Here is a 20143-nt window from a genome sequence, read left to right as displayed (position 1 = left end):
GTTTGGAAGGGTTAGAAAGTGGAGGGAGCTTAGGCCGCAGGATATGCGCTCTAAAAAGCGAATGGAGTTCTAACTCGATTAGCTTTATTACTGCCAGCCAGCCACGTTCGTGACCCCGGTTTTAATGACTGCAATTTAAATCACTTGCATTCCGTCCTGTTCGTGAAGGGAGTTTCGTTCGCACATCGTTTACCCGACGGGGCGATTAAATCATGAAACGCGATCCGATTTCATCGTGGTCGATCGTGGCCTCATGTGTGATTGTTTCGCACAATTTACGATCCGCGAAAGTTTATTGTTTCGTCCCGCGACTGATCGATCCACCGGCACCGACCCGGAGTTGAATAGTAAACCGTGATTAATGGGGACCGTAAGGGCGTAAGGGAGTGCAGTAAATTTGCGGCATTAGAAGTAGTAGATCTTCCTATCGCTCATCGCTGGCCGTGACACATCGCAGGCCACCCGATGGAGGCGCCTGGTAGGTTTCAATTAGCTAACGCGGATGGGTAGGAATTGTGTTTGGGGAGACACTTTTTCGCAGGCTACACGTGCACGTGCCTTGACTAGCGAAGCAGCGCGACGGACGCTCAGAAGATCCAGCATTGCGTTATATGCTCATCCTTTTTTTGTACTAGCTACATTACACTACGGGCACAGCTGGGGCACAATCCGGATTACTTTTCTTTTCCCCCACTTTTCGCCAAGGACAAAACATAGAAGCGAACACACGGTGCCGCGGGTGGTGCGCAAAGGCTGAGGCCAAAATAGGGAAACTATTTTCATCGCAACATTCCTTCGGCCCTCTCCCTAAGACTCTGTTCTCGGCGGCGCGCGGTGCAACAAGTGCAGCGATCCTGCTGCGGGCGCTGGGTGGCATGCAATGGCGCTGTGCGTTGCGTGAGAATGCGTCCGGGTTCCGGGTCTCGGGTGCGCGCGCAAAACGGGTCGGAACATAGCTTCACGTAGCTGCGCATAACTTTGGTGACTACTCCCGGGGCTTTTGGTGCGTTTTTATGCTCTCCCAGGACGTGCCGTAAGAAGTGTGGGGGTTAACGAGCCCCTCGGCGGCTAGAGCGGTGCGAGGCATGCCAAGACACGGTTCTACGGTTCTATTCGTGCCACACCACACCACATCTCTCTCGAGTAGGCATGGAACTCTCGGTGGGCTACTGCTTAAGGATGCGTCGGGGAACGGTGGGACAGGGTTTTGAAAGGATGAGAAGGGGGTTTCTGCGTGCGCTTGGTAATGGATCCGAGTTTGCCGCTGTCGCGTTACTATTTGCTGTTGGAAGCGTTCAAGTTCGTGAACTCCGATTTTCCGATGGAACCTCTACTAATCTACTGAACTCCGCGTGGAATGTGCGAATAAAAATTCACCGTTTCCGACTGGCACGCAATGGTTCGATGGGGGTCTGCTCAGGAACAGAGAGAGCGAGAGAGAGAGAGAGAGAGAGAGAGAGAGAGAGAGAGATGGAGGTCACTCGGTACGGTGAAGAACCAGCGAAAGAGAAACCAACGCTCGGTCGTAAATCAATCGCTAACGATCGTAAATATGAGCACCGTAAACCGTCGTACAGAATCCCCAGCATGGACAAACAAAATCACGAACCCGTTCGTCGTAAAATCCGGCTCGCCTTCAAGAGTGAGTTTTAAAATAAAATTCACTTTCCTTTGGTTCCGAACCGAAACGTGAACCGCGGCACAGATGGGGACAGAAATTAAACCACACACGAATCAGTGACGCATGAATATTGTTTATGCATTACCGCGCCCAACCCGAACTGTCCTGCGAATGGTTGAGTCACCCACCGAATCGGCATTTTAAAATGGCCTTCCGATGTGGCGCTCAAACTCCAACCGTGACCATGGAGTAGATATGTCATTGAAACATTCATAAGCGGCCCCGGGAAATCGATCGGGAAACACCGTCACCGAAGCCACTGGACCACCCCGTACCCGGTTGCCGTTTCAGGACCAAGGTTTCGTTGGCGAAAGGGAGGGAAAAGAGCTCCAAACTAAGTCCCGGTACACGATGATGTCGATGCCGACCGCCCGCCCACCGGTTGTTGTTCCGATAATTAAACAGTCGTTGAATCGCCGAAGGACACACACGTCCCCGTTTTGGGCGGCCTGGAGAATTGTCATCGCTGGGGTCCCGTGCCAACAACGCGTGGGCCCCCGCTGATGTGATCAGCGCCGTGGAGCATTGTGTTTGGATAATGTAGAAACAAATTGAGTTAGCTCTTTCTTCGGCCGGTTGGGTAAATATTTTGGTCACTCCCTCGAGCTACACGGTCCCGGACAATGTTGATTCCGTTGACCAAATTTGTGTCAAGTGACGACCACGCACCGCACGGTATCCGGTCCGGGTTTAGTCTGGTGGTGGGCGTAATGCGATGACGATGACGTGCTCGTGTTTTCACACTCCATGACACGCTCCGTCGACGGACGCGTCCATGGCGACAGGTGCCACGACAGGTTTTGGACGAGCCGCGTTCTGAAGCGATTCGATCCGACAGCTTCGTCCGGCCCGACACCGATTAGTGTGGCACCATTTTGTCTTCGAGGATTTTTAGCATCAAAAGAGCATCACTTTTAATGTAAGGCGTGTTGGAACCGTCACAGGAGTTCAGTACCGCGTTTTGTTACCGGAAAAGTTGAAATGCTGACAAATGATGACACAATATTAGCTAGGGGACCACCACATTCCCAGGTTCTGGACAAGTGGGAGCCTACTACCTGCCAGCATGACAGATTACTCTGAAAACCGTTGGGGAAAGTGGACGGTATGAAGGTGTCGGTAGCAACACCACATCGTCACGATTCGAGGGTCCTGTCACGCAGAGATTTATGGAGACAGCTGATGGGGGGCCAGCTGACAGAATGGGTCGCGATAGCCACCCCAACAGCGCTTCTTCGGTCCAATTCGAGACCCTCGTCTGGGAGCTCCATAAAGTGATTAGGAGGGTAAATCGGTTGACCGGCCGTCAGTGGTGGTTGGTGGCGTTAACAATGTGTAAGACATATCGCTTTCGCCTTCTTGATGTACACCGACTATTTCTGGCCCCGTATAACAACCGAGCCGCTGCGGTTCGCTCCCGCGAAGCGAAACGATGTTTCTATTCGACTAGCCAAAGGTTAACGATGCATAGTTGTCGACACAATCAAAACAACGATTCGTTAATCCGGGGATCGGAGTTCCGGACCACGAGGGGCTAACGGAGCATCGTCCAGCTAACGAGCTTCCGTGCCGGAACCATCGTCTAATGGCTTCATTTATTTGGGAAAGACTGGGTATTCGTGGTTGAATCTAGTAGGCGGATATCGCAATGGAAAAGAGCCACCTTGAGGCAGGATGAACCCACGGTATTCAAATTCTAATGAAACCAGACTGTTTCTGATCCGATAAAGGGCACCGAGATTGAGAGTTTCGTGGTTCGTTGATAGTGATTTGAAAAGCAAAGTGCTGCAATCGCGCAACATCTGCGCCCCGAAAATGGCCCCCGGTATAGTTTTCTTCTCGTGTCCTTTGAGCCCGGCCTTTTTTCGATCAAGGCTCACTGGCGCGCATCGTTTCCATGCCACCGCTTGACAGCTGTCGATGCTGGCTCGATGCTCTCGTCCTCGTATCGCTGTCGATGACAGGTAGACGAGTGGTGGTCGCCTGTGTACAAATATTGTTGGAGAAAATATTGTCATTTTGTAAAGTGACACATATCGCCGGTCTATTGTTTTTTCCCCCCCTCGGCTGCCCGGCAATTGACAACTGATACACCAGCGCAGCGCAGCGAACCAGAAGGACACTCTGCGCGTTGCGTGGTGCCCTGGGCCTGCTGGGCGCGTTAAATTTTGTTTATTTTTAGTTTCCAAGTCTTACTGTTGCGATGAAGACAATAATAAACTTATTTCGAGTGGTGCCATCTTGTTGTGCCGCTTCCCTCTTATTTATTGTCGTTGACTTTTTGCTTCTGTTTCCGTTTCGTTCCGGCGCCGAGGCAGATGGTTGCGAATAGGAGGAAACGTGGCAGGAGCTAGTTTGAGAGCGACCAAAAACCCGACTGGCAGTCGCAGAAGGAACCGAATAACATTCCATTCCAGCCGTGCCACGGCACGGTGTGGAGAGTGTGAATGATAAACGGGTTTTCAACCGGCCCTCACGGAACACACTTCCTTCGCTCGCTCCGGGTACTCCCGAGGAAAGGGGCGAAGAAGTTGCAAACAATGCGAGCTGCGAACGCTAATAATGGCCGGCCGAACGAACCGGAGCCGTTGTTGTTTGCGTTTAATAATCATTCCCGCAAATAAAACAACAGCACACCAGGCGGCCGGAGTCCTGCGCGAGTGTCGCGTTTCTTTTGGAAGCCCCTTTTTTACGGTTGGCTGGAAACTGTTATTGTCGAGTGACAACATAAACTCGCTCCCCTTTTCGAGACCGTCTTTTGGAAGACTTTTCTCCGACGGGCAGAAAACGTTGTTTTGCCTGCGAGCAGATTTACCACCTTTTTTGGTCCGAGCCAAGGACGGAGATGCTCACACACCTCAGGATAAGTTTTTGTCAACTGCGGGGGAAGGACCGTTTAAGCGCCGAACGTTCGGATGTCATTTACAGAACCGGGATTTTTGGATGGACATCTCCGCCCTACGGGAAGGGCTTTCCGCGGGTTAGGCTATCTTAACGACATTACACACTCCGCTCCGAGGCGCAAGCTGCCATTCGCAACACCCGTCGCTGGGATACCGCAGAATGTGCGCTACCAGCTGGTGGCTGGTTTTTCAAAAGATGGCTAAATCCTTTAGCTTGGGTGTCTCACATGGCCGTGACCGAAGCGGAGGCGTTCACCGGCGGGCTATGCTCTAGACGTTTTTCCTTCTCACGGGCAAACAACAACCACAGTTTGAACACAATCGTCCGCGGGTCAGACGGGAAAGATTTAAAACAAGCGCGGTGTAATCCGTGTGGTTGGTTGTACGAAATTAATTCAATCATTAAACGTTAAGAGACGGTTCCTTTGCATTGCCCCTAAAAATAAGTGGGACGGCTGTCGGGGAATACGTGAGCCGAATGGTGCGGTCGTGTCCACCCATTTTATATTTACGCATTTATTCTTTTGTGTCGGCCGCCAAAACTGTGACATACTTTTTGCAACTCAAACGGAGGTCCCCCTGTGAACCCAGAAAGCGAAAGGCGGCATTTTTTTCGGGGGGCGCAATTCATTCGCAACGACATGAATGAAATGGTGTGTCATCCAGTGAGATCCAGAGACAGGGCAGGAAATGTGATCTCGAGCCCGGCAAACATACTTCATCTAAATGGCCCCAGCCATCAACCGAACGGTGGACGGAACGGCGGAAGGCCCACGGGATGTCGATCAATGTTCACGGAAACCGTTACATGGTGATCGACATCCGCCGACATGCTGGTTGGGGCCCTGTGTCGGTGGGTTATGTTTTTAACCGACCGTTTCCGACCACCAGGCATCCGGCCCGATCCGGGCAAACAGATGTTCCATTTCAACGGTGGAAGCCGACTGAGTTCTGGTTCTGTTTTCTTGGCAGCCGGTTGGCATATTGGGCCATATAGAAAATCTGTTTGTTGGTTGTGAAGAAAACCTATATTTCACAGCAAATCAATTTTAATCAACCATACATGTGGCAGCCCTGGGCAATCATAAGCTCCCCTCCACAACCCTGCACTGTAACATGAATTGATCAAAGCAGTCTTTGCATGGAAAACGAAAAATGTGCAGCGCGTGGAAGGATACTTCAGGTCGACAGCTCGCGGTGACATATAGGACCTCCAAATTAAAAGGAAGGGACCCCCAAGGGAACAAAAACAAATGGGAAACAGTTCTTACTGATTATCGTGGTGGCGTTCCAAAAGGGCCATACTGTCTACGAAGAATACTATTTGAGTGAGAGTGGAATTCTGTGAGTCACAGAAGACCTGATTTGAGAAGGACATTTTCGTGATCAGCAATACATTTAGGTCTGTTATTTTTCCCCCTTTTAGACCGAGTTTAGCGGACTAATTGGTCGATGTACTAAGGCTTCCCAACTCATTTCCAGTGAGAAAATTTATACTTTGGATCGGTTGTATAAATCTGCCCCATTCTGTTAATTTTTTGATGGCGCGCATCCTGAGCGTTCCAACGCCATCGAGCAACATCAAACGACCGAGACTTTTACCTTGATCCAATACTTATTTCATCTTTTTCAGTGAAACTGCGATCGATTGATTACTTAACAGACGTTTTTCTTTTCGAGCTTCACTCTTTAGCCGAAGCCGGACGGAGTTTACCGCGGGTCCCTGTAGCGAATCTCGGACCTTCGTCGATGCGGCACGCCATTACCAAACGCACGGGAAGTAAAAGGGAGGGAAAAGGGTGCGAAGATTGGTGCGAAAAAAGAGGGAAAATTAAATGTCGATTGAAGGCGCGTGTGATATCCAAAATTTATGAGGGGAATGTGCACAGAGAGAGAGCTAGAGAGAGCGAGAGAGAGATGCTGAAGTGAAACCTCCGAAAAAACGAAATACGCAAAACGAGGCAAACCAAACAGAAGAGAGGAAGGAAAAAAAAATGTGGAAAACCGACCAATTTTCACGCGAGAACGCGCTTTGGCGAGTGGTTTTTTTTTCTACTACACTTTGCGTGGCCGTTTTCGCTTTGCTTTTGGGGGTTTCATTTTGACAAAATGCCAGAGAGAGCGCACAAAATTACATTTATTTTTAAAAGTCACATGTGGGTTGTGGACCGTTGGATGTTGGAAAACAGGACATGACGGCTACGGTTGGGGGCTTCTGGTGGTGGTAGTGGAGGTGGTGCGAAAAACCAATCGGGGTGACAAATCGGCGCGCGCGGCGGGCGGTGGACTCGAGTTTCGATTTTCATCGCGTGTGCGGTCACACAGTCTGGCCGGGCCGGGTCCGTCCCCGGCCACATATTTTCTCCACCGTGGTCACCCCCGGGTCGATCGATCGATCGATCCAAGCGGCCTCGATCGCTCGACCGGGTTGTTGGTTACTTCTGGCCGCGGTGGTTCTAATTCGGGTGCCGGTCCCCGGTCTTTGCCAAATAATTGACGACATGAATTACATTCCATGAATGAAGGAGTTCTGTTTTTGGGACACGCCGTTATTAGAAAATCGGATCGCGATCGGTTGGCCGCCACCGCGCGCCCCAGCATCTTTCGATTGGCCCGAGGTCTGGGGACTCTGGGTTCGGAAGGGGCACTAGTGGAATTAGTGGGTTTTTTTTGGCAAGAACTGGGAGATGGGAGTTAGTCCGGGTCGGGGATTTTGTGGGTTTCAATTAACAACCTTCATTGTCCTGCTTGAGGTGGGCCGGCGAGAAAAGGATGTGCGTTCGGAAGTGATACTCGTCGGAACCGGCCCCGCCGTAGCTATCGCGGGTTTTGCGCTGATGCCTTCCGGCGGCGACCTTGCTTTTCGCTCCACCGCCTCCAGTTCGGCCGCCTCCCTCGCGCATATTCTTCCGAAACATTAAATTCATCTTGCGGCAGCTGGTTCTCGTTCCCCTCTGTTGTTGTTGGTTACAATCCTGATCCCGGTTTTTCTAGCTTCACCCTTGATCACACTCTTTCACATTTCACCAAGAAAATCACAAGAAAATCACACCGAAAACATATCAGCGCGATCGACGCGCGATCGACTGACGTCACAGTCGCAGAAGGTCGCGCGCGCGGGGTTCTAGTAATTGCCGAGTATCGGAGCCGATCGCGTGGACGATCTTACGCGAACGCGAACGCAATCTCAACTGACCGTAGCTCAACGAACACCGTTGGTGGTGAGCCGAACCAACTTCTCGTGCTCCTGACCGTGCGGCCAACCCCGGGAAGCAGGTGAAAGAGTGGTACGAGTGACGTCCACGGGAACGCAGGACACTTGTAGCTTCTCTCTTCATAATTCTTCTCTAGTCTGTGGCGAAGGCCACGAAGTGCGGCCGCACAGTAGAGTGATGAGTGACGAGTGGCTTTGTTAATGACCATCATTTTCCGGCTGGCAGAAGTTGAGCGTAAAGGGCCACTTGCAGAAGCAAACAGAAGTGGGTGGGTCTCCCCGGTTATTCCTTCCGAAAATGGATCTACAATATTGGCACCTTTTTCTATTTATGGTTTTCGGTTGCTTTTAATTAATTATTATCATTTTTATTTCATTTTTCCGCTTCAGCGAAATTTTAACCACGCACCGGTGGCCCACTGTGCACGTGACCCTCGTCGGTGAGATGTAAATAAAACGTAAAGTGTTTAAAATACACCAAACTCTCGCAGCCGGACCACGGGAGAGAGAGCGAGCGCACATGGCCGATCCAGCTCAGTTTGAGGACCGATCGGTCAACCAGAACCTCCGCCGTCTGTGACGTCGACGACGTCACTCGTAGGCGGAAAATGTGACATTTGTGGTGACAGACTGGGGCGCGACCTTTCTGTGGGGAACAGGATCCGCCGCTCTATTGGCGGTGCGGCATGATCATGTTATCATGTTTCAAATCAGGCCGAAGGTCGGCCCCGATGGTTGTAAATATAAAAACGGACTGGCCATGTTTAGAACCTGTGCCGGAAGGGACCAACCAAATTAGAGTTCTGTTGGCTATAAATAAATAGAAATGCCTCTCGAGACCGGCACAGGGAGAGATTTGAGTGCTAGGCCACGTTGCAGTTCATACTCTGATTCGAAGTTCACAATCATTGACCAGAACCGTGTCCAAGGCAAGTTTAATCCTCATCGATCGCTCCGAAAAGCGAAATTGGAACACAAACTTTAATTAAAGCACGTTTCCAATTGTGCCGATGTTTCCGTGGCGTGGCCTGCACTTTTTTCCCACACTGAACGATGGCCACAAACACAAATTACTGTAACCGAAACCGCGAGCCAAGCCTCCCGTCGGCGTACGTGACGTGTATTGCGGACATAATTATTTGCCGGACGCTCGATGTGTCCTGGGCCCCGGTTTAATGTACCGACTGCTGTGCCAGCTGCTACGGTGCCGCAGTAAGCGTGCTGCTTGCCTTTTGTGGACCGGAGAAGCAAGAAAAAATGCGGGAAGAAGAATGCCACTCCAGGAGTATCAGACCGAGACTTGGCCTGGTTTGGCATCGGTCGCTATAAAAAAGCGAGCGTCCTGATTGGAGTGGTTCCAACTATTACAAGTGGACACGTGTACACGCTCACGGGTCTCGTCCTGCTGGTGCTGCTACATTCAACAACTCGTTTGCCAGATGGCAGTGTCAGGGCTATCGGGTTTCATGGAATCTACACACAGAAAAGGGGGTCTAGAGGACGCTGTCAGACTATCAACATCAACAGCGGTGGTGATGATCTGCTGTCTGTTGCTGCCATGTGTCCACAAATCCACCAAGTGCGGCCAATCGGACACTAATCCTTTACCGTGTGGCGTGTGACTCGGTCGCCCACTTTCCCATTCAAATAAGCTTCTCGTGGTGTATCCTCAATGAGTGGGATTTGAAATTCACGACGATCTGGAGCGAGGCTCCCAAGAAGGTGTAAATAAGGGAACGGAGAAAAATAAACACGGACCGGTTTCATCCGTCGATTCTCATTACCCGACATGCCGGGCGGGCGGTGATAATGATGGTCCGGTTCACCGGGGTCCGCATCCTGACCCGACGATGGGATCCTTGCCGCTGTTAAGTTGATGAAGCCCACGGACCCGCGTCAACGACGAACTCTCGTCGATGCCAATTAGTATTCACCAGCCGTTTGTGCTCTGTGAATATGTTTCTGTGGTGAACAATTTGACCACAAACAAGATTGCGGGTAGGGAACGGCACTCTCAACCAGGACGGAAGAAAATCGGTTCAAGAATTGAACTTTCGAACAAAACTAATCCGAACGACCCGACCGAGGGGCGTTAGAGGAAGTCGCGTGTTCCAATGATTTCCCGATACGAACCACGATGTCTTCGTGCGATTACTTGTTGCCGAGTTTAAATAAATCATTTTGAGTGAATAATTTCTTTCATTCGGTAGCTTAGGGCTGCTTGGATGCTGCTGGGATTTGGTTGCTATGGTTCCAATGCAAACTTCGGTTGGCCTAACCATACTTTTGACAAACGAAAGTAGATCCTTAGATACTTGAACTGCTCCTTTTTAAGATCGAATATTTGTAATTTGGGTCAAATCGGGAGCCTAATGACTTTTTAATACCAATTTCTAAATTTATCCCATCACAAATCGCGCCATCGCGGCCATTATTGTCCGCCAGGGCGGATCAGTCAGTCGGAAGGGGCCGCGTGCGAAACCCGTCGGCTCACTCGGTGACATTTCGTGCATCATTGCACTGACGTACTAAAAAAGGGTGGCCTTTCACCACCAGAAAGAAAGACCTTCACCGGTGCGCAGATACGAACAGAGAGACGGAGACAACTAAACTAAAGCGGGACAAAACTACGAAGGGACGGGAACGCTGGTGGCCATCCTCCGATCGTCCCATCCACCGGTACCTGTTTTCTTGATGTCACTGACGATAATAAAACGCTTTCCTAATTATTTTTAATTATAATTTATGCCGAGCGCGCCCGCGTCATCGGAGAGATTTGTTTTACGCCACAACCCGTGCGTTTGTTCAGATGGCCGTAGTGTTTCCGAGGTATTTAATAATGTGTTGTTTTTAGTACAAATTGACCAACCCCGGGCAGGGCCAGATAGGGCCAGGGGCCAGGTTTTTTTGCGGGTGACAGTTTCATGTCGACGACGACGACGTTAGAGCCACATCAGGGTCATTGTTCCACGGAAGGCCACGAAAGGTTTGCCGTGTTTTTCGTTTAATCAATTTGGGACGACGACAACGACAAAGGAAACGGAATTTGACGAGCGAAATTGATATTGACGGGTTCATTGCAGTGTGTGCCGAGCCGCGTGTTGTCACAATCCCGTGCGCGGAATATCCGGATCCGGAAGTTGCGGAAAAACGGTTTGCGGCAGAGAGAGATAGAGAGAGAGAGATAGAGAGAGAGGGAGAAAAAGAGAAATATAGAAAGATTAATTTATTGCATTTTTATCGCGTATGAAAACGATGACGACCGGTGGCGACATTTATCGATGAAAGAAAACAACGAACGACATTCGCTACGACAACGACTCTACGACATACGATACGACGGTTCGGTTGGAACTCTACTGCTATCATCAGTAATCCTTATAATACTACCATAAACAGAGAACGAGAGAGGGCGGGAGAGAGAGAGAGAGAGGGAGGGACAGTAGAAAAGTCACTAACAGAAATCAAATTGGTCTAAATTGATAGGCATTCCAATCTAGCCGCTAGGGAACTAGGGTTACGAGTCTAGAGTGGTGGTGGTCTACGTACTTGGGTTCGGTTTCATGCAGTTTCTTGGTTTTGTGAAGAGTTTTCTCGATTCCGAATGCACCACATTACACATTCAAACACACAACAGTCTATGGGGCGCGAGGACGAAACAATAACAATCTAATGACCAAATGCGCTACTCTCGCTACCATTTGCCGCTACTGCAGTGCCCCTGGTACGGCCAACGAACGGTTCGTTTTACGGTCATTTCCCTCGAGTACGATCTTGAACTTACAAATTGTTTCACACTGGCACTGGCACCTTGCGGCGCCCGTTCTGAATAATGACTAACAAGAGCCCGAGGCGTGCCAAGTTTTTGGCTGAGAAAGTCGACAGTAACCCCCCCGGCTTATTAGTGGCCGTAGTGGCATGTGGCAAAGGAACGAGAATGTTCCGCATTGTTATCGCGAGCGAGCGATTATAATGTACTTGTTTTTGTTATTGTAAGGATTGCAGGCCCTTTAAGGGTTGCAGGTCGTCCACGTCTACGCGGATTGTTTATAGAATTGTGGATGAAGGAAGGTCAGAAGGTCTTTGCGATGGGATGACAGGCACCAGGCGCCTCCATCGCGAGAGGCACCAGGCGCCTCCATCGCACTGGAAACGCACGCACCAAATCCTGGTAAGTGGTACTCCGACTCCGACGGGTATCGGAAGCGTGTAAACCAATCCATTACACCAATCCCATTATCATCTGCGCTTTCGACAGCCCCTCCGTGACGTGTGACGAGCGCTGGGAAATACGGTCCTCGTCTTGATTGACGCGCAAAAAAGTTCTGTTCACTCCGGCGCATAAGAAATATCGTCGATGAAGCAGCATTAATTGATTCCTCCGTAAACACTCCATTTATCAAAGGTTTTTCTTGTGGCCCCCACGCGCTTTGTCCAAGACGCGGCCGCCCCGGTCGGGAGTAATTGGTTTTCTAATTTTTCATTCGCCCACCGAGAGCGAGCGTGGGTCGACCGCCCCCAGGGGACAAATTTTGTTGAAACCCATCAGAGAGGGTGGTGGTGTCCCGAAATTGGTTGAAGCATTTTTATCACCTCCCCCACCCGGGGGGAGAGGGCGCCTCGATCCAGCAGCTGGCCGCCAGATGGAGAAATATCATTAAAACGGCTATTTTATGAGTGGCCATAAATTGCTGACGGCCCTCCGCTGGTGCTGGATGCTTTTGTGTGGGGATCTTTCGGTCCTTGGCATCGGCGGAGAGTGGGCAAAATAAAAATCAAAATCCATTCACCCGGGCGCTGTAAAGTGAGGTTTCTTGAGCCAACGGCTGAGACCGAACGCACACAAGCCTTAGAAAAATACCGCTACCCGTGTGGGTGGGCCCCGAGTGCCCCGGGCAGGGTGACACTAATGAAACGGAGCTGATATAAATATTCGATTAAGGATCCGATGAATCCGTTCGCTCCGGTGCCTCATAACCTACGGCATCGAAGTGCATCGCAACGAGCATAAAAAGGAAGCCCCCGCGGCATCGATCCAACATCCACGCGATCGAGTCCACGTGGTGACGGTGGGCGCCGTTAATGTTTCTGATAATTTCGAGCCAACTCCGCGAGTGACTTCATTCGGCCAACATCACGCCCGCGGTGATATGAATAATTTACCACACTCTCTGTGCACGTTCGGTGTGGCCAACGGAGAGAGAGTGGATATAAAATCTTGCTCCATCGGTACTTGCGCGCGAAAACGGCCACCGGCGTCTCAGGCGTGGGGCCTGTAAGTTTTATTTCGCGAAAGATAAAAATGAAACGACCGTGTTCTCTCGGGGGTACCCGTGGAAGGGTTAGTGCTCCGGTGTCCGGCCACGTTTTATTGGCAAACTTTTCTTCTCAAGATCTGGTCGGGAATCGATTCAAAAGGGGAAATGTTTTTTTTAATTTTTAATTTGTATGTTGTATGTACGCTTACTCCAGGACCTCGGCCCTCACTGATGAGATGGAGGGACAATCTAAAACCGGCAGGGCGGTAGTGGGCCCCTGCATAAAACATGGTAATAGAATCGGCACCGGCCTCGGCTCGCTATCGACCGGAAAGGACGCTCGGTCACCACACGCCACGCTCGATCAAACCGACCAATCCGACTATCATCGATGTCGTGACTACTGATCACCATTCGTGACCACCCCCACCTCTCTCAGTGTTGCCATTTCGTAGACAGATAAATAAAAAATCCAACCCCGTGATAGCACCGCACCGTGTGCGGGTCCTATAAACGCACACAGACACTCCTTCGTGGCAGAAAAACAGCTGACTGACAATAAACAATCGAGCGGTTCCCGGGACCGCAAGAGTTGAGAGAGAGAGCGAGAGAGGGAGAGAGTGTATGCCATGCCAGTGTATCGTTCTCCCTTCGCCCAATCGTCCTAATCGTTGTGCCAACCCACCGTGTCAGGAGAACCGGATCCGGTTTCGCACAGACCCGGGTGCGGTGCTGCGGACTTCGCTTCCTTCGAGCCTAAAATATCCGCAATGCGTCAGCCGATGCGAGCTCCGGTGAAACGGACTCCACGAGTCGGGCCCACGCCGGCCGGGCTCCGGTACACACCGGCACTGGTGGCTGGTCCCGGTCCGGGTCCGGTGCTGCTGCTGTGCCGGTGAATGAGTCCGATGCGACGAGAGCCTGCGTCGCGTGTGAGAGCAATGGCACACTTTTTCACGATGTAGGTGGACGAGTTGGCGTCCGTGTGGCTGTGTCTGTGCCGGCCGAGTGACCGAGAACGGGAGAGCACGAGCGCCAGAGCACGACGAGCGTGCTCGGTTGACTTGAAGCCGGAAGCCGGAAGCTCTCGTCGAAAAAGGACCCGGAAGGACTTTCGATACGCGTGGCACACAAAAGAAGCGCTCGGTCCAAAACGGTATAAATTTGATTATAAATATCGGCAGGCCGCCCAAAAGATTGGGCTTTAATGCTGAGGGAGGCCAAAGCCAAACCCCAGCACCAGATGGAGGGCCCTTGATGAAGACAACTCTCAGCGAAGGATTGGGCTCGATCTTTGATCTTGTGATGGTTCGAGCCGTGTTTGACGGATGAGCGCTCGTTCCCGAGCAGGATTTCCGACACTTTGGGGGCGCGAATAAGATGGGGGCGCAAAAGTGCCGGTTGGTTACCGGAACATCGCCCAAGAAGGAGTTCCGAACGGGGGCGCGACTTGTGTGCGTGAAGAAGATTAATTTCCTTGCCGTGCGGGCCGCAACAGGAAAAACAGGCATCCGGTCTCCGATCCGTAATCTGATTCTGGTGCACGAGCAGACGATGTTGGGCAGAACGAAACGCATGGGGTTGGTGTTTGCACGTTTGCCGGCTGGAAATGATACTGGGCTGTGTGTTGTTGCTTTCGCGATAAATTACTTACTGGAAAGTTAATCACAAATCGTTTGCCTAACAAATCTGGAAATTGTTTTCACGGAGTGCGTCGAGAATGCACCTCTTTTCGTCGTAGGTTACTTGGGTCTATGCGGAGGTCATGATTTATGAGCTGCTGCTTCGAAATCAAAGACTACTTGATGCGCGCAGCCAAACGTCACATTTTATGTCGTATCGTATCGAACATCATAAAACTTTTCAAATCGCTCTTTTTACGATCGTGGCTGAGTAAATAAACTCCAAATAAATGTCCAATCGAAAAGCGCGTTTTGTTCCGGAAGCTGTTCTCGGACAACTTTTTCATCGGTTTTTCTCACTTCGGATGCTGCGGATGCTTTGTCATCCGCCCGGGTCATTTTGGTGTCATTAACGACCACGGCTGCCACGAAGGCTTCTCCCTGTGGGTTTTCCCGTGTTCGTTTCCGGTTTTATCGCCATAATTTAGATGGAAGACTTCCGCTGTAAGAGACGGCCCCTTGGTTGACCTTCGGAAGCTCCCCCGTCTAATTAGGATAGCGCGTGCTCCGTTCAGATGGACGGGAAGTGTCAAGGGAAATGAACGGAACATTAGCTCATTCGTGGTTCTCTGGGGAGGATCCGCACGCGACGAAGCGATGCTGCACACGGAGCGGATCTAAGGGGGCTTAAAATAGAACGTTTTGCGCCGCCGGAACGGATCCGGTCTCGGGCTGGATGGGTCTCGGAACGAAACGGAACGGAACGGTTCCGCATCCCCGGCCCCGGAGCGGAAGTGTTAATTCTGGGACCGGCGCCTGCGCCTTATCGGAGATCCCCTGCTCGCTCGCCTGACATTGGTAATCTTCAATGAATTCCGTTCGCTTTGCTAATGAGCTTTAAAGACCGACCGATACGGCTGTCGGTTTCGCTTAATGCTACTTTAGCCGGCCGGTTGCTGGCTAATCGTGCGCACAATAAATTGTGGTCGCAAAAAACTCACGACGTGACCTCCAACAAAACTTGAAGTTTCCGATGCCAGGGGGCCATTTTAATCAGCTCGGAAAGCCACGGCCCACCGTTAATCTTTTGAGAGGTTTCCCGTGTGCGTCGTATCTTGGCTTGACTTTTCCCTCACATAACAAAAAAGGAACGCCCGGTGTGGCTGATGTCTTTATGAAAGTCTATAATTCAGCTCGATTCGCAACATTTATCAACGAACCCGGAGATGGCCCCGAGCGGGCGGACGATTACGGCGCCCGGCTTAACCTTCAACCGACCCGAAAGGAGTTATCACAAAGCTCAAGAAATGTTGTATCATGTGGGAGGAAAGTACTGTACCCTTCCTTTGGAATAATTTTCGATTTTGGCAAACGCCACCAGCAAGGAAACTGTGCGCTTGGCGCCGATATTGTGCAGCGGAAAAGAAACAGACAATTGTGGTGATTAATAGTGATAAACAAAACCGCACCCGAGGTGGAGGTCCTAGGGATTTTTGGGGCCACGCCAACCACATAAATGATTTTTGGGGTTAGTAAATCGGGTGCTTGCGGGGGTTTCAAGTGTTAAAGTTGAGTGAGTTCGGTTGTCATTGCGAAAACACAGCTGGCCACACGCAGACGGTCAATCGAGTTTCTAAAACTTATACAGTCCTTGCCGACCGACAATTCTGGTGGCGTCAAAAATCGTATTCGAATCGAATCGAATCGAATGAAACCGATTCTGCAGAAAAATCCGTTTGTCGTTCTTATTTCGAAAAAGTCCTTTTTACCTTAAAACAGACTGTGCATTTGTCTCTTGAAGCGGGTTAAAAAAATTAATCAAACTTCTCGACAACCATTTTGACAGCGGATCACGAGCGCGTGCCGGTAACTGTCGCACTGCAATGGATACTGGCCCAAAACCCACATTATATTCGACCATTCATTCCGTTTATGGTCTTGAATCGCTTCGTGGGAAACGGAGCAGTGGCCGCCGGAGACTATTGCCCCGAACTGAGCCCATCCATTTGGGACCTTTTATGGTGGCTCCAGAAGCCCGTCCCGGTCGGCGGTAAGATTGAGTGATTTTTCATGCCCCCATCGGGCCCCGTCATTGGCTTAGGGATTATGGTCCCAAAAGCGAACGGAGCTGCCCATCATTACGAGAGTGTAGTTCGTTTCGCGGCGGGATGAACGTTGGCGCAAAAGCCTCCCGGGAGGCTGCTGGTAAAACGGAAACGTCGGCTCCAACGTCTTTTGATTCGATTTGGAGATTTTCCACCTGTGTTCCGGCAACACAGCCCAGGTTGCCGGATTATGGTCTGGTGCTGTATGCGCCCCCCGGAGGCGCTAATGTGTTTCCGGTTGTGCGAATTTCCACGAGTTTTCCCTCCGGGTGCCGCGAACTAATCGCATAATTTGCCACTCATTGTGACGAATCCAACGGCAGTCCTTTTACATGTTTGTCACAATGGTTTGTGGCGTTGGAATAGAGAGCCCCAAACTGGTATTTCTATTGACGTTAGGGTTCAAGCGAGGTGCTAGGCTAGGCATAACCCGCTAACAAGGGTCTAATAGGTTCGAGCGAGAGTTTGTGTGTGTTAAGTTAATGTGCACATTACCTCTGGGTTGTTGATTTGACAAGGAAATTTAGGTCATGCGGCTGTCACGAAGGTCTGAAAGGGTCCAACTGAATGTGTTAAAGAACTATTATATGTTCGGTTGTGTTGGCAGCCTACAGACCTGCACGTTAAGCATCTCGACAGAATGAACTTTAAACCAACCCAAACGGGAGGCTCAATCTTTCAAAAGGATGAAAAATGAAACGTAATTATTATAAACACATCACGAAACCATCCGACTCTGGCCGTTGTATCGTTTTGTTGCCACTCCTTCGGGCAATGTTTGGTTTAAATTGGCAATCGGCGCACTGTGCCAACCTTCAGGGTCGGTCGGTTGGGAGACCGATTGCAAAGAAGAATCAAAATAACATTAAAAATTGGGCGCCAGCCTTGGACGTCTCCGGCTTCGGGCTAATCGATTTTCAACACGTCCCACGTTCGCCGCATCCGGATGTGGAGCAAATTTCCCATTTCCGGGCCCGCTTCGCCGGGGATGTGTTTGCGCCTCGACGCCTCGTTTGTAGCGGTGCCGTTTAAAGAGGAACACTTTTCATCTCTCTGCCACGAGGACTTTGCTTTACAATGTCCACCGTGTTTCTCTCTCTCACTCTCGCTTACCAGGGCCTATTTATAGGCAACAAAAAACCGCAAACTCGAAGCTATCGTAACACAACATTCGGGTCAGTCAGGTCGGGTGGGACAAAGACGGGAGAGGCAGGTTTCCCGGAAGGGGTCACCACGACAGGTAATTTCCGTTCCACCCCAAACAAGAGTGTGTCCATCGTTCACTTTGTGTTCACATTTGTCTTTCTGATGGCTTGGGGTGCATTCTTTTCTTCTTCCCGCTGGCCGCCGAAGCCACCGACCGAAGGAGCCGAGCTTCCGGTTCTCGGTTCCGGTTAAGCACAACTTAACGGTGGCCCGTTCAAGTGGCCGTGTTGTAGGATGTGGCCAAACTCACTTACTAACTTCCGTGCCTTCGCGCGTTCAATTGCACCAAGGAGTTAACCGGAGGGAACTGAGTGGACCGGAAACCGGTTTTGTCCGGTCACACCGGAGCCAAGGAGCTACACGGTGGCGGAATGATAATTTTCGCCTTCGTTCACGTGCCGCGGGTGTCGGCCACGTGCTATCGGCGCGAAGGGATCGTGGCCGACCGGCCCGACATACCGGTTACTGTCAGCGGCAGCACTCCAGCCCTGGCCAGATAATTGCACCACATGAACCGATTACTTTCGTCCTCACACACGCAGCCATCGTCTGAACTTGGCCCGAACGGAGCAAACGGCGGTGGATGGAAATTGAATTAGCCGTGTGCGGTCCTAGTAATTAATTGGTGCACGCACCCTCCGATGAAGAAGCAAAACATCGAGTCCTCGGAACAGAGCGAGAGAGAGAGAGAGAGACAGCAAATGCGAGCGCTAGAGAGAGAACGGTATAAAATAAATTAAGTACCACAAAGTAGGCCCCCGGTTCGAGCGGGGCGTAAATGGTCGAAGGAGCCCAAAGCCAAAGGAAACCATTTCAGCGCCTGCTTACGGTACCCGACGTCGTTGTGGAAAAGTCGACGGCGCTAAGTGAAGTGCCGCCTTCCCACGGCCACCAGCATCGTCCGGGTCCGAAACAATACATCATCGTACGAACATGCAACATGGCTGGGCTACCACCGTTCGGACCCGGTCCCGGTCCATCAGGAAATGAGATAATGGCGCAGTGTAGGGTTCTCGGGTTCGATGATTGTAAGTTGTTTCCCTAATTGAAAGATACGCCCTTAATGGCCAGGCTCTGCCTGGGGCTGCCTGCTAAACACGTCACTGTCTTAATTGTGGCACAAGATTGTCAATTGGCCGTTTGTAGATTATCATACAAATAATAATGTACCATCAAAGTATACTGTGGAGAATCAAACTGTGAGTCGCCGGCTGACATGGGACTTTATTAAAATTTCCCAAAACAAATAGAAAGTCGTTCATCCCGAGATTATCATTCTGGTGTCGAGACGGCATTCCGAAAAATTTCTCCTTAGCAGTAACTTCGACGAATCGGTGGGTTTTCCCACACAAACCCACAGTGGCTAGGGCTCGGGGTGGTGTGATAAATTGGGTTGACCTTGCCCCGGGACTGGCTGACTGTCTGTTTTCGACTAGACAGTGTCAACGTTTTTCTGCGGCTTCCCGACCTGCCGGGGAATTCCTTCGAAGCACACCTCATGAATGACGGGACTCTCGCGGAAAGCGTCGTGAACGCCACCAAGCGATGGAAATCTGTGTATGTCCGAGTCCAAGAATCCGATCCGAGAGTCCGATTTTGGTGCTTTACCACGTTTTTTCCCTCCTGCTTGGACACCGGCACTGGCACCGTGAATTGCTCCGTGATTTAGGATTAATGAAGTCCGCTAGAGATTCTCGAGGCCGTGACACGGCGATAGACTCGACCGGGTCGCTAAACCGCAGGCCACCGAATAATTCCTCTCTCTGTCCCGCGCCCCTGCTCCTCTCACCTGCCGCGGGCACAGGACTCTAATTAATTAATGATTTTCCCCCCAGATGCTTGGAATGGCCCCGTTGGATGGGGCCACCGTACTGGCACCGCGTTGGACTATAAATCATTCTCGACTATTTTCTTGACCATGGAGCCCGAGCCACCGGTGTAATGTCTGCAGCGCTTAAGCCGTGGCTTTGGTCGCAAACACAGGACCCAGGTCCTCAGGGAAAGAGGCCAAGAGAGTACACAAATCCAAGGCACGGACTGATGAATATTCCGCGTTTGGGTTTGTTTTGTTTGCCCTCACTTTCTTCCGTTACATAAGCTCAACGAGGGAACACGGCCCCGGCCGGACGGTTTTTCGCAATAGAAAGTAATGTC

The 20143-nt window shown here is 50.9% G+C and overlaps 1 protein-coding gene across 2 annotated transcripts in view; it reads right to left on the bottom strand.

The window, feature by feature from the left end:
• Nucleotides 1–20143, bottom strand: part of LOC131216325 (uncharacterized) — a 29666-nt gene that overhangs the window by 5152 nt on the left and 4371 nt on the right. The window contains exon 1 of one of the 2 annotated variants that reach the window (XM_058210779.1): nucleotides 7319–7511. The exons of the other annotated variant lie outside the window; for it this stretch is intronic. Coding sequence (XP_058066762.1) covers nucleotides 7319–7511 — 193 coding nt within the window. Of the gene's footprint in view, nucleotides 1–7318; nucleotides 7512–20143 lie in introns of those variants that run through there. 2 annotated transcript variants of the gene reach the window in all.

This window comes from Anopheles bellator, chromosome 1 (genome assembly GCF_943735745.2).
Source record: "Anopheles bellator chromosome 1, idAnoBellAS_SP24_06.2, whole genome shotgun sequence".
NCBI lineage: Eukaryota > Metazoa > Arthropoda > Insecta > Diptera > Culicidae > Anopheles > Anopheles bellator.
This window is presented reverse-complemented; position numbering and strand designations above follow the sequence as displayed.